The 14158-nt window shown below is 44.9% G+C and overlaps 1 protein-coding gene across 3 annotated transcripts in view; it reads left to right on the forward strand.

Moving 5' to 3' along the window:
- The window catches only part of STXBP2 (syntaxin binding protein 2), a 669892-nt gene that overhangs the window by 332132 nt on the left and 323602 nt on the right, over nt 1-14158 (forward strand). For all 3 annotated transcript variants that reach the window (XM_069603863.1, XM_069603862.1, XM_069603864.1), the window contains exon 11: nt 3545-3602. In XM_069603863.1, coding sequence (XP_069459964.1) covers nt 3545-3602 — 58 coding nt within the window. The remainder of the gene's footprint in view (nt 1-3544; nt 3603-14158) is intronic.

Here is a 14158-nt window from a genome sequence, read left to right on the forward strand (position 1 = left end):
ACTTCAGACCAGTTGGTGCTCAAGACCGTCACCTATGGTTATTGTATCAAGTTACACTGGCCACCTCGATACCGTCCACCAAGAATCAGACACCTATCGCCAGCACACCTGCAGATTCTGCTGGAAGAGGTGCAGATCCTTCAGGAAAAGGATGCCATAGATGTCTTGCCCATTCATCAGGTAAATGAGGGTATTAATTCCGTGTACTTCCTTCTACCCCAAAAAGGATCTCACCATGTGCCCAGTGTTACTTGCACCCAGCGAACACATTTGTCGAACCACAAAAGTTCAGAATGACAACATTGCAGGAAGTAATCCTGCTGTTGACGCAGGGGAATTACATGGCAACACTGGATACGAAAGATGCATACTTTCGTATTTCAATGTTGCCAGCGCAGAGAAAGAACCCAAAGTTCATGATCGTGAACAAGCACTATCAGTTCAAAGTTCTTCCCTTCTGCATTGCCTCAGCTCCAAGTGTGTTTACGAAGGTATTGGTGGTAGTAGTGGCTCGCCTGCGCAGGTAGTCCATTCCAGTCTATCCTTACCTCGATGACTGGTTAATAACAGGGGATTCGTACGGAACATGCTTCGAAGATAGTAGATCTCCTCTTCAGCCTGGGATTCACGATCAACGAGAAAAAGTCCAGCCTAGACCCCAGCCAGGGGAAGACCTTCACCACCCCCGCAGTAGAAGCCACTCTCACCACGGACGCATCTCTGACAGGGTGTGGGGCTCACCTCCTTCATCAGACGGCGCACAGCGTTTGGTCTCCAGCAGTACCATCCAACCACATAAACCTGTTGGAACTGCTAGCAGTGTTCAAGGCCCTGAAGGCCTTTCAAACACACCTCCAGGGAAAGTGGCCTAGTCCTCACGGACAGTACCACAGCTATGTATTACCTGAACAAGCAAGGGGGCACACACTCTCCAGGGCTATCCAAACTGTCACATAACATATGGAAATGGGCTCTCAAACACAAGATGTTCCTTCTGTCACACCATGTTCCAGGGGAACTCCATCTTCTGGCGGACATGCTCAGCAGAGACTTCTCACTACCCGTAGATATGAATGGCGTTTACACAAAGACATTGTTCTCAACGTCTTTGCAGACTGGGGCTTCCCAGAGATCGACTTGTTCGCAACTCTGGAGATCGCACATGCACAATGCCCAGATTACGCCTCCAGGTACCCACAGACCGCTCCAAGGGGAGCAGACTCTGGATTATATGGTCAGGGAAATTTGTCTACGCTTCCCTCCCTCCCCTCGACTCCCCTACTAAACAAGACAGTGCACAAGATGCACCAGGAACCAGTCACGATGATTCTGGTGGGCCTGCCAACCTTGGTTCTCTCATCTGATGGCAATGTCAGTCTCCCCTGCGAGGAAGCTGCCATGCCTGTACAACATGTAGTCACAAGACAGGGGGGAAACACTTCATCCATGCCTGCAAACTCTCAATTTAGCAGCCTGGCTCCTGAGGTCATAGAGTTGGGACACCTCCAACTTCCTCAAAGATGCATGGACATACTTAGAGAAGCATGAAAACCAAACACCAGACATTGCTACTCCAGCAAATGGAAACGGTTTGTCATCTGGTGCAAAGCCAAGAGCATCAATCCTATTGAATGCTCACCAACACATATTGTCCTGTACCTAACTTACCTATTAAATACAGCCATGGTTCTCAATACCTTAAATGTCCACTTAGCTGCACTTTCAGCTTACATCATGTCCCAAAAGAAAGTTTTGTGGTGGAAAATTCCAGTAATCAATGCTTTTATGGAGGGGGTAAAAAGAATTATTCTCCTGATCTCCAACCCAACTCCTGGATGGGACCTGAACGTTGTACTGACTAGACTAATGGGACCTCCTTTTGAACCTATGCATAAGGCTAGCCTTAAAGCAACCGCCTTCCTGGTGGCAGTTTTATCAATAAGGAGAGTTGGTGAACTGCAAGCCCTTTCAGTTCAAGACCCATTTGTCACAATTCACAAAGATAAGGTGGTCCTGCGCACTCACAATTTGCTCCTAAATTTATTTCGAAGTTCCATGTGAACCAATCAGTAGAACTACCCACCTTTTTCGAGAACCCCACTAACGTGGCAGAAAGAAGCTGCCACACACTTGATGTGAGGAGAGCAGTAATCTATTATCTGGAAAAGACAAGACCAGGAAATGAACCAGTTTTTCATTTCTGTGGCAGCTGGCAAAGAAGAGAACCCTGTCTCTAAATCAGCTATTTCAAAGTGGATCGTAAACTGCATCCCACTGTCCTACACTCTTGCCAAGAGAGATCTGCCCTTCAAGTCTAGAGCACACTCTACTCAGGGGCTTCCATAGCATTCATTGCAAATGTTCCTCTTGAGTCCGTTTGCAAAGCAGCAACCTGGAGTTCTCGGCACACCTTTACACAACACTACTGCCTGGATACTCAATCTAGGTCTGATTCTCAGGTGGTACAAGCGGTGCTAAAACATCTCTATGCTACTGTTCCTTTACACATCCCACCATCATCTCTGGGTACTGCTCGCTAGTCTATGTACAGCATGTGATTCTAAGCAGATTAACAAGCAGCAGAAGACATGCATTACCTATCGTAATAGCATTTCTGATGATTGTATCTGCTTAGATTCACATGCACCCACTCTTCCTCCCCCTTTGGAGTGGAAGGAACATAGACATCTTACACCACTCTCTTTCTGTACTCACTCACAATGGTCATAAGGCTCCCTCACCAGTGGTCGAAGTGTACAAAAAGAAGTAGTGGAACTATGTTCCCTGCTGGCCTGCCCTCACTCCCCACAAACCCCATCACCACACCCCTCCCACACACAATACAAACCCTCAAACACTTGCACCTGCTGATTAAGGGAATGTTCAGTGCAGAGCACTGAAAGTGCACGTTTCAACTTCTTCCTATACTTTCATTTTAAAGCGAAACCATTGCGGAATGGTTTATTTTTAAAATAAAAGTATAGGAGCTGTAACACGTAATTTAAAAAAGTAGAGGAGCACCGCTCCCGACCGCTCCCACTCACGTCGACCACTGTCCCTCACGGCAGAAAAAACACAATCGGAGGGACCTCGACGCGTGAGGGACTTTGAGTACACTACACGTCACGTTAGGGATAGTGTTACAGGCATGCCCATGTCGACGTTTCGATCCTCGAAAGGAAGACAAATACTCTGTGATTACCACTAGATGTTGGACTATATGAACAGCATGTGAATCTAAGCAGATAAAATCATCAGAAATGCTATTATGGTAAATTATGCATGTCTTATTTTGTAAATTCATGATGAACTTTGATGAATTTTAGTATATACATGTTTCTATTTACTTTGAATGTGATTATTAAGTAAGGTGTCTTATTGTAAACTTTACATAAACCTTTAAATCAAAATAGCAGCTCTGAAGTATGCGTAATATTTCATCAGTGAATGAACTTCCTATACAGCTCTGAAAATGTCACTTTTTTGAAAGGTTCTGCTAGTGCAGGCTCTTCACGTGCTTATGGGCCTACTCTTGTCCTTGCAGGAAGGTGACCGAGCTGCTGAAGAGCTTCTGTGACAGCAAGAGAATGACCACAGACAAGGTGAGGTCGATGCAGCTCATTCTCCCTCCATAGCCATTCTGCGTGCCTTTCCCGTTTTTGTTTAAACGTCTTTCATGTGTACATTGTGATTGCCTTGTCTGCTTTTAATATGTACATTCTGTCTCGTGAGTTTCCAATGGTTACGCTGCACCTTTTGGCACTGTGTGCAACCTTTGTGTTTGTTTCCTATGCTCTCCTTTGTTGATGTTTCGCTTGCTCCCTCTTTGTTGGCATTGGGTGTGTGCTCGCTGTGTTGCTTTTCAGTGTGCACCCTCTGTCTACTGGGTGTGACTTGTCCACAATGGGTCGCCGACCCACCGCCCATAATGGCTTAGAAAAGCCACCCCAGTGATAACACTGAGCTCGCCCTCGACAGCAGCAAGCTGCAGAGACGTGCTTCTGTGCTAGCTTTCGCTGTTCACGGCAATGCAGTGTTCCTTTCGCAAGTAGAGTCCCTCTGCATGCATGACCAGTGGGACATGCAAGATCGCGTTTGTTTTACTTCCCAAAATGTGCATAGTCCACTAGAGATTCGGGCAGGGGAACAGCAGGGCCAAATATGTAAAGGGAGCACTCGTGTACCTCTATACACATCCACTCAGCTGGGGGCCGCGGGGTGGTGGCCCTATGTCTCCATTGCGCATGTACAGGAACCAGAAGCTCTCCCTGCTAGCTGTTCGCCTGGCGCGCTAAAGCCAGTGTGAGGCAGCGTCTGGAGTCAGTCCGGGGCTGCATGTAGGGAAAAAAAAAAGTTCAGTATATGCACATGCAAATATGTTAACTACGGTGTGTGCGTTAATGAGAGCTGTGCATGATGTATGGCTGCGAGCGAAGAAAATGGTGTGTATGTTGTACGAGTTGTGCGCGTGCATGCATGCAGTCCAGCTGGGATCAAGTCTCTTTTCGAGGGGAGCAGAGATCGGTTCAGTGAGTTTTTTTCACTGGCAGAATCCTTTCACATATTGTGGGCAATAGACGACATAAAATGGATTGGACAATGCTCCGGAAAATGTTCCTTTGTACTGTTGGAGTGTCCCCCCAAACGCTTCTTGTTTAGTTCTGGATGCCTCGCTCCTGTTGCCATAGTCGCAACTACCAGGGGGATTGGGGGTGTCCTGACCCCCTCAACATATTCAATGTGCCCTTGGGTCCAGCCTGAATATTCCATCCACCCTTTTGTTTTCCGTCTGCAGCAGGGGTGTTGCTAGGTCTGGAAAAGACCCGGGGCTACGCTGATGTCAGAACTGTTGGGACTGGGGGCTAGCTAGCCTTTTGGCTGTAGCTCCTGAGATTCTATCCTGGGCTACAACCAAAAGATCAGGGGCTATAGCCCCCTTAGCCTCCCCCCCCTAGCAACGCCTCTGGTCTGCAGTGCTGTGCAGACATTGATGTTTAAACTATGAAAGCACAGCTACCTTTCAGGCTTCAACCCAAAGACAAATATTGCCCATATGAGTATATATGCTTCATTGTTTGTAGACATTTTACATTAGGGGGAGTGTTTTGCGACTGATTAAATAGGTTTTACCTTCAATCCACATAACAAATATTGTTCTAATATAAACCATTCTGGTCATTCGTATGTTAAGAAAATGCTCGATGATTTTATGCAAAATAGCCATGTTCAATGTGCCCCCCATTTCTTATGCGTGACTTATTTACAGACCATACTGTTGGTGCTAATGTTGGTGGGCCGCCGCATTCCATTGCCACTTTCATTAAAATAGCCTAATTGAATTCTTTAAATACTCAGTGAGATAGCGTTTTATTTAAAGTTAGCAATATTTATTTACAATGTAAAGACTTGAGTGCAAGCAAATCCTCTCAGCAACAGGCCGTGTGGCCCAAATTCATGTTTGCAGGGTCTCATGATTTGTTTGAGGGCATGCCTCTCCTCCCCCACCCCTTAGCAAAGCCCGCCACTCATAAGGCAAGCCCTCCTTTTACACCCCGGCCTCAATAATAAATCAACTTTGTTTTAATGTTACCCTTCAGAATCAATTGTAAATGCCCTTTTATCCCATTTTCTTAAATATGGTGATGTAAAATCAACCATTTCAACACATTATTTTAAAGACAGTCTCTACATGACTCTGGGCATCTTTAAAGCGCTCAGTCACTTGTGTTAATTCATGGGAGATGTTAATGCTCCTCCATTACAAGTATTCACCTGCTGCCACTGACCTTAACTCATTTAGAATGCCAGGTCCTCTTCAGGTGACACATGCTCCCTGCATGCAAAGCCACCTATGCCACTGGCATGCATATCATGTTACTGGCAACCCGCAGTGGTGGCTGGTAGGCTTTGGTACAAGTGGCCATGCATACCTGTACCCTGCTTTTAAGTGAAACATGCAAGATTCGATTAAAACATGTATTCGCAACGTTCACCCAGTGCAGCAAATGGAGCACGCTGTGGCAGCGTGATCATTTTGCACATTGTGTATGTGTGATGGATCAGTTTGGTAAACAAACGGTAGTATGTGTATGAAAGTTGGTTTACCAAAATGTTCTCATAAAGGAAACTCAAATACAAGCTTAAGATTTGAAGAGGTTGTATTACCTGTTCATATATAATTCTAGAGCCAATGATTGGCAGGATACTGACGTACTTGGAATATAGAAGTGTCATGATGCTTGCGTCCCCAAGTGTCGAGGTGGTATGGTCTGCAAGAGATCAGATAATATGCTAAGATAATAAGACAAAGCAAGGGCCAGTTTCCCAACAAAGCATGGTTCCCCTTCTTAAGCTAAAGATTTCCTAAAACAATAGGCAGCCTCACCAAAGTTCCAGTAGGCAGGTCAATCTAATCCAAAAGAAGCGATGGTTGCAAAACAAAATGCTCCTAAATTCCATAAAACATGGAAAAATCAAAGCAAAAGGTGTATTCCTCACTAAGGGAATCATTGCTCCTTCCAGGGTCAAGGGGAAAGGGTTTCTTTCAGTCCTCCATTCCTCAGAGCAGGGTTGTAAACTTTCTCCTGCTGCTGATCAACACCTCTTGGGAAACCAGATGCTGTGGGATCCTCCCGTTTCCTACTAGTTTCAATGAGGCTCTGACAGACTAACAAAGACCTCCAGCCATGCTGGATGTCAGATTGGTGCCTCAGCAAAATTTTATTGTGCACTAATGGGGTTCATTCGAGAAGCGTGTCACTAGTTTTGAATGTCTTCTGCGGCTACTCTCGGGGTTCACCCACAATCCTTTTCCTGCTCTCTCTACTTCTGGGCTGGACTTTTTGTCCCTCAGCGTAACAGGGATATCTTGTTCCTCTACTCGCCTGTTAACTGTCCCTTGATTCAATGTGTTTCTCTTGCACCTCCTATCTTTTCTGTCCTGGTAGTTGCTCTCTTTTTTCTGTTTACTTGTTCTGATGGTCGTAGCTCCTCCCACCCTCTCTAGGATTTTCACCCTTCATTGCCTCTATTGATGGCGCCTGTCTTCCAACTCTTCCAACTTCATGTTATCCTCTTTTCTCTCAGCACAACAACAATATTCTCTGTGAATATATTGTCTTTTCTTCTCCCAGATGAAATCCTAGTCTATAGCCTCTTTTTTGCTGTCTGCCCCTCCACACCTGCCTGCTCGTTAACAATGTCTCTTCTCCCTGTCCACGCTGTTACCATCCCTCTCTTCAAAACAACATACTCTACCTCCCTTAAAATGTTCTTTCCCTCCTGTGCTACCTTCCTCACTTCCTCTTCCAGGTGATTCCCCTCACCTCTTACAGGTTGTATCTGTCTGTCACTGCAGTAATGAAACCTCTCTATTCTGGACTCTTAACTCTTCCCCAATTTCCAAGTCAGCATCTCTCTTCCAAACCAGATATTTTCCTTTGTTTACACTTTACCCCTTAAAAGTCTACAGGGCTTTCCTGATTGGTTTCCGACTCTCGGTTTTCCATCCAGCCACAGTGGTTTTCTAAACCACGTTCTCCTATCCCCATCTTCAGTGTTCCTTCTTTTCCCACTTTCACAAACTTCTTTCCAACTGTTAAGGAGAATTTTCATTTCTGTGTAAATTCCCTTCAACCGTAGAGACTCCCAGCTGTTTTGCTAGACTTAGGAATTTTTAATTGTAACCTCACCCTCTCATGCGTTTTACCTGATTTACATTTTGTGTTTCCAATATTTTTGGAGTCTGACTCCATAGGCATCTGCTTTTTGTATGGTGACACACAGCACCTTCAGTGCAGTGTCACTAAGAAGCCCTTTGGATTTCTCTTAAGGTTTACCTTTTCTTGTGTGAACTACAGTTCCCAAGACTAGTCAAGTGAAATTTACTTTACTTACCTTTTCTCTTTGTAAGTCTAACACACACCATCTTATGTGGAGTGCTGAGGGGGTTACTCAGTAGTCCCTTAGCCTATTTTCACATGTAACATTTTTATGCTACCCTCCCTACTTTAAGTGGCTGGTGACAGTGGTTTAATTTTTCCTACCATTGTTCTTTTCTACCGCAGGTTGAATCCTCAGCTTCAGTACAGCACCCAATGGGGAACATTTTGTCAAAATGGACCCTGTCTTCTTTGTTCTCCATTTTCAGTTTGTGAGGTCATTCTTAGCTTTTACTCTGTACGTTGAGACAGGTTTGGGCCCTTTGTTTGTCTTGCCTTTGGTGGGCTTCAGTGTGTCTGGAAGGACAGGATGTGAGTGAGGGAGGGTTCCGCAACACCCCTGTCGTTTGTCTCTAGGAATGCCTGAATGCAACTAGTCCTGATTGGCGACTGGCTGGCTGTCCTTTTAGGACAGCTACCCTGCTGTGTGATTGACAGCCTACGCTGTGCATGAATGGAAAACCTGCTTAAAGGGCAAGGGTGTTGGGACTGCAGGCAGAGTCGACCACTGGACGAACATCTGAAGAAGAAACCATGAACAAAGCTTGCTGCAACCTCCTGGACTTTTGAATTAACCGGTGAGCCCTACTGTTGTGCTGACCTACTTTTTCACCTCGACGGAGAAGCTACGGACGGAATTACTTTTGTAAAGCGCTGAAAGCGTGATGTGCTGCTGAATTGAAAAGAGTCTGTAGCTGCCGGCATCTGCCCAAGTACCGCTGCAGGAGCCCTCCAGACCACGACTGAGGCTCAGGAACCAGGGTCTGCACCGCTGTAGCAAGACAAACTCAAGCTGGACGGACCACTCTTCTTCAAACCAAAGGCACCGTTTAGGGTTGGGGAGCTTACCTTATTGGCTTTAGCAGAGCTTTTCTCACTTGAGACTTGCATTGGTTTAGTTTTTTCAAGTTGATTCCAACACCCTTCTCACAGGCTTAACAGCTTGTGCTCCAACAATTGATTTTCTGAAACTCTCTAACTTTGTGCAATACTTTAATACAAGAAGTGCATCAGATCCATAGACTGTCCCAAATGAATTGAGCTGTACTGGCTCCATGAAGACACTCTTCTTGTCCATTGACTTTGATACTGTTTGTCCCTCATTGGTGTAAGCTTGATGTATACCACTACTGCTGGGAAAGGCTTTTGTCCTCACATTTGCTGCGAAACTGTTCTAACCTTTTTATTTCCCTAACCTTTTCTTTCTGCAACAATATAAATGCCATTACTGTCCTTGTGATTGAAGTCACCCCAGGGTGTAGGAATTGTGTGTGAAGCATATCCAAAGATTATCCTCTAACTTGTTTTGGATTCTGATAAGTAATTTTAAAGTATGTTTGAATTGTTATAACAAATTGCCTTTTTAAAGAATGCTTATTTTAAAATTGATGATAAATGAATAACTATTTATAACTGAAACCTTGAGTGTAAATGTTAATTGTATTTACGAATTCCACTGGTGCAGCTCTACAGCTCACATCTACCCCTCTTGAGATAGGCCTGGCTGCTCAGTCACACTACCAACCTGTGTAGTACAGTACCAAAAGGTGGGTTACCTAATACCAAGCAAGTAAGTGTTGTGTAGTCTCACACAGTGTGACTGCACCAATTTCTTACCTAAAATAAACCAAACCTTGTACTTTCCTCATAAAAACCTCCCCTTCCTCAAACTTAAGTCCTTTCCCTTTAAAAGATGCAACAGTCCCCACACCTCTCTTACGTAGCAACACCCCAATGCCTGTTGCAAAGGCCGCCTTTGTTTTTTCTTCTTGCTGAGTGTCAGTGCTTGGGATCGGCCAGCGTTGGCTGATTGCTGGCAGTTCTCCCATGGATTGACATTCTGTGCTTGAGCTGGCTGGTTTTTAAAGGCCCTTCCATTGTTGCCTTGGCTGTTGTATGGCAGCTTTCGTTGCACCTGTACTGTAGGTGTTGGTCTGTTGACTGATTGAGAAATATTCTCAGGGTCAAGTGGTGTGTCAGTCGGCCAGCCTAAGTCCATTTAGAAGCTGGTGGCCAATTTGGTTTCTGGTTTGGCTTCTGTTTTGATAGGAGCTGCTATCTGGTTTCCCATTACCACTTGCGAGCTGTTTAGAATATTCTAATATTATTGGTCCTTTTTTACCTTCTCGTGAAAATTCCCTGACTTTTCACGCATGCCCACGGGCCAGGAAAAGTCTGGAAACCCATAATCCTGATCTGTAAACCCAGCAAATCTGTACAGAATATTCATTGTGGTTGTCAAGGGGTTTGGTAAGGGATTATTGGTGGAACCATGTACCGTTTCCAGAAATTACTTTCTGGGAAATAGCCACACCATGCCAGCCTGGGAGTCTGTTGGATAGCATGGACTTATTTAAGGAGCTTAGGTGTCCCCTCATTTTGTGTTGTTACTGGCACTTAGACTTTAATGCCCTGACGATAACATTTGCATGATAATGGATTGTCCAAAGCTGCTCATCTTCCTTTAAGCAGTAAATAAATAGATAAAAATATTCGATCTAGAAAGACCGCTCCAAGCATTTTCAGAGAATTCTTTCAATATCGACCTGACTTGCTCTTTGCTACATGCAGGGGCTGACAAGTGCTTCTGGGCATGTAAGTCGCAGGCATATAAGCTATATTTGTAAGTCTGTGTGTGTGTCATGATTCCTGCCCCTCATGTCCCCAGCCCTCCAAGATGTCAGGCTGGAGCCAGGCCACGATCACCTATGTGGCCCTCAAGGGCCTCTCCATCCCTCCAAAGACCCACTTGGAGTCAGACTTGGCGCTTGTGGCACCAGACTCACTCACTCCCACAGGATAACATTGGGGATTGGACTTGTAGTGCTTTGATGGGGACAAGATGGATGCCCCCACATATTTCGGTTCCCAGAACTGCATGTGCCTTCTAGTCTTTTGGGTGTGGTTCAGCCCAGAGACACCTGGGATATCCAGAGACTATTTAAGCCACTGACTTAAAGCATGAGAAACATGCTTTGTGTTTTCTGCACCTGCAGCGTGACACTCACCGTGGTCGTATCGGTCTCCAGTAGGCCTGCATTTTTCTTCTGTGCTCAGCTCCTACAAGAACACCGTTAGGAACAGCCTTACCTTGCAGCGCTTCTTTGTTTGTTTTGTTTTATTCGTATTTATATAGCGCACAACAGTCCGAGGACATCGTGGCACTTGTTACAGTACAAAGCTTAGTTACATAGTCATTAGCAATATATACAGGGTACAAAATAGTTATATAGTCGTTGGTGATATATGTACAGGTTACAATATAGATATACATTTATATTACAATCAAGGGTGCCCGGGCAAGGCTAGTTGAGGAAAGTGGCCTTGAGGTTGTTGCGGAAGACAGTGATGGAAGTTTCGGCTCTAATGGTGGCCGGGAGAGAGTTCCAAAGTTTTGGTGCAATGTAGGAGAAGCCTAGACCTCCAGCTGTAGCTCTCTTTATGTGTGGTAAGTGTAGCTGTTTGGTGTACTGGACTCTGGTAGGGCGAGTGGATGTGGTCCTGGATAGTGCTTCAGATAGGTATGTTGGGGCGGTTTTGTAGATACATCTGTGTGAGATGGTGAGGATTTTCAGAGTGATACGGTCTTTGACCTGGAGCCAACGTGCTTCACGTCTGGCGCGAGATATGTGCTCTCTTCTAGGGATGCTCAGCACGGCTCTGAGTGCATTGTTTTGTGTGGTTTGTAGTCTTTGAATGTTCTTGGCAGAGGTGCCAGCTAAGAGGGCGTTACAGTAGTCGAGTTTGGCGCCTATAGTAGCTCTGGCTATGGCCAGGCGGTTGGGGGTGGATAGGTATGGTTTAATGGCATTGATGAGTTTGGTGCTGAATGTAGATGCAGAGGCTATGGTGCTGACTTGTTTGTTCGATAGATTTGCGTGAATGTGAACACCTAGAGTCTTGACGGTAGATGATACAGGGATGGTAGTGTTGTCTATATTGAAGTTGGCGTATTTGCGGCTTAGCTTCGTTATAGTGTTTGTTAGGCCAAGGATGAGGATTTCAGTCTTCTCCCCGTTAAGACACAGGCCATTGATTGCCATCCAGGCTTGGATAGTGGCATAGGTGTTGTGAAGGGTCATGGTGTCTTGGTGATAGAGTCCAGATAGGGGAATAAGTACTTGGGTATCATCTGCATAGTTGGTATATGATATACCCATAGAGTCCAGTAGGTCGAAGAGGGGTTTTGTAAAGAGGTTATAGAGGGTGGGGGCTGTACAAGATCCTTGGGGGACACGGCAGTTGATGGTAGTGGGGTCTGCGTTTGCTTTGTCCGAGTAGACCTTCATGGCTCTACCTTCAAGGAAGCATGTGATCCAGGATGCTGCTTGTTTAGAGAAATGAGCTGCATGGGTGAGGTGAGGGGTAAGAGTTTGGTGATCTACCAAGTCAAATGCAGATGATAGATCGAGTAGGAGGAGCAGTGCAGGTTTGCTTTTATTCATGATCTGAGAGATTTGATTTTTTAGGTCCAATAAGGCGGATTCTGTCCCGTGCCCAACACGGAATCTGGATTGTCTTTTGCCTAGTATGGAGTTAGCTTCTATGTATGATTGTATCTGGTTGTGAGCTGCTTTGTCTAGGATTTTTAAGAGGAACGGGACTGTCGTTATAGGTCTGTAGTTGTTGGGATTTGTTGGGTCAAGCGTGGCCTTTTTTAGGAGTGGCCGTACCCAGGCTTCTTTGAGATTGTCTGGGACGGTTCCTGTTTGGAAGGATGTGTTAATGAAGGCAGTAATCTGGGGTGCTAGGTCATTAGCGCATTCCTTGATGAGTTTGGGCGGGCAGATGTCAGCTTTGCAGAGGGATGGTTTGAGGTTTTTGATGAGATTGAGGACCTCCAGTTCAGTGACGTCTCTGAAAGTGAATTGAGCTTGATTGGGATTACAATACTTGTTTTGAGAAGAGTGGTTCTTTTTTTGATTAGGGAGGGCTTTGCAGTAGTTTTGGATTTTGTTCTGTAGGAGTTTTATTTTGTTGAGCATGGCGGACTCAATGCTAGCGCACCAGGCTTTGTCTTTAGTTATCTCTTCAGTGCTAGCTGGGGGAGTGACTAGTTCATTAAAGATTGCAAATAATTCTTTAGCTTGGGAGTTGGCCTTTGAGATCCTGTCATTGAAGGAGTTTGATTTGGCTGCTAAAATGGCTTTTTTGTATTGGAGGGCTATTTGTTTGAAAAGGCTCTTACTTATGTCACTGGGATCAGTTTGCCAGTTTTTTAGCGCCTGACGCTTTTGAGTTCGGAGGGTTCGGAGTTCATCCGAGAACCATGAGTTGCAGTGGAATGATTTTTCTTTTTCTTTCTTAAATTCAAGAGGGGCTATAGAGTTTATGGCATTGGTGAGAGTCTCATTAAAGATAGCTAATGGTATGTTTGGGTCCTGAGAGAAAGGTGGTGCTAGGCAGGGATTTTTGAGGTGCAGACGCAGGTTGTCTGCTTTGAGTTTTTTAACTTATTGTTGTGGCAGGTGGTGCATAGGTGAGATTTTTAGGTTTGGGGTTGGTGGGAATAAGGAAGTCTATGCAAGTGTGGTCCGTCCAAGGAAGGTGGGTATTAGCAGTTGTTAAAGACTCCAATCAAGCAGTCCCACTAAGTCAGTGCCTTGTCTGGGATTGCTCAAGGGAAGCCCTTATTTATATATTTTTGTGACAAGTTATAATCTGGATAATGAACCCTTGTATCACGCCCCTCTCTGAGAATCCCCCTGACCCCACTGAGCCAAGAAGTAGGTTTGTTTTGCAAATTGAAAAGGTTTATTGAATAATTAAACAATATATATATCACACTTTTATAATAAATTAATATTTGATATCACACTTGTGAATATGAGCAGTAATCAGCAATAGGTAATCCTACAATAGCACAGTTCTGGTGACTTATGACTAGGAACAGGGGAATAAGGTATCAGAGAATGCTTTATGGTTTCAAGGAGATCAAAGATGAATGAAAGGCAGTACAGAAATAAACTTTATATGATTTCAGCAAAAGATAATGTGATCACTTTTTCTTTGACAATTCACTCCCCCCTATGCAAGGAGATGGAAGTAACACACACAATTCTCAGGAATACACACAAATGCAATACAAAGTTCCAGTTCCCCCAAGCTCAGCTTGCTCACAGATGCAGTGCCCCTCCCCATTTCCTTCCAAGAGGAAGCCATTTACGACCCCCATAATATAACATTTGCCTGGGCCAAGGACAGTGCTTTTCCTGCAG

The sequence above is a fragment of the Ambystoma mexicanum genome, chromosome 3q (assembly GCF_040938575.1).
Source record: "Ambystoma mexicanum isolate Mex_15411 chromosome 3q, UKY_AmexF1_1, whole genome shotgun sequence".
In the NCBI taxonomy this organism is placed as follows: Eukaryota; Metazoa; Chordata; class Amphibia; order Caudata; family Ambystomatidae; genus Ambystoma; species Ambystoma mexicanum.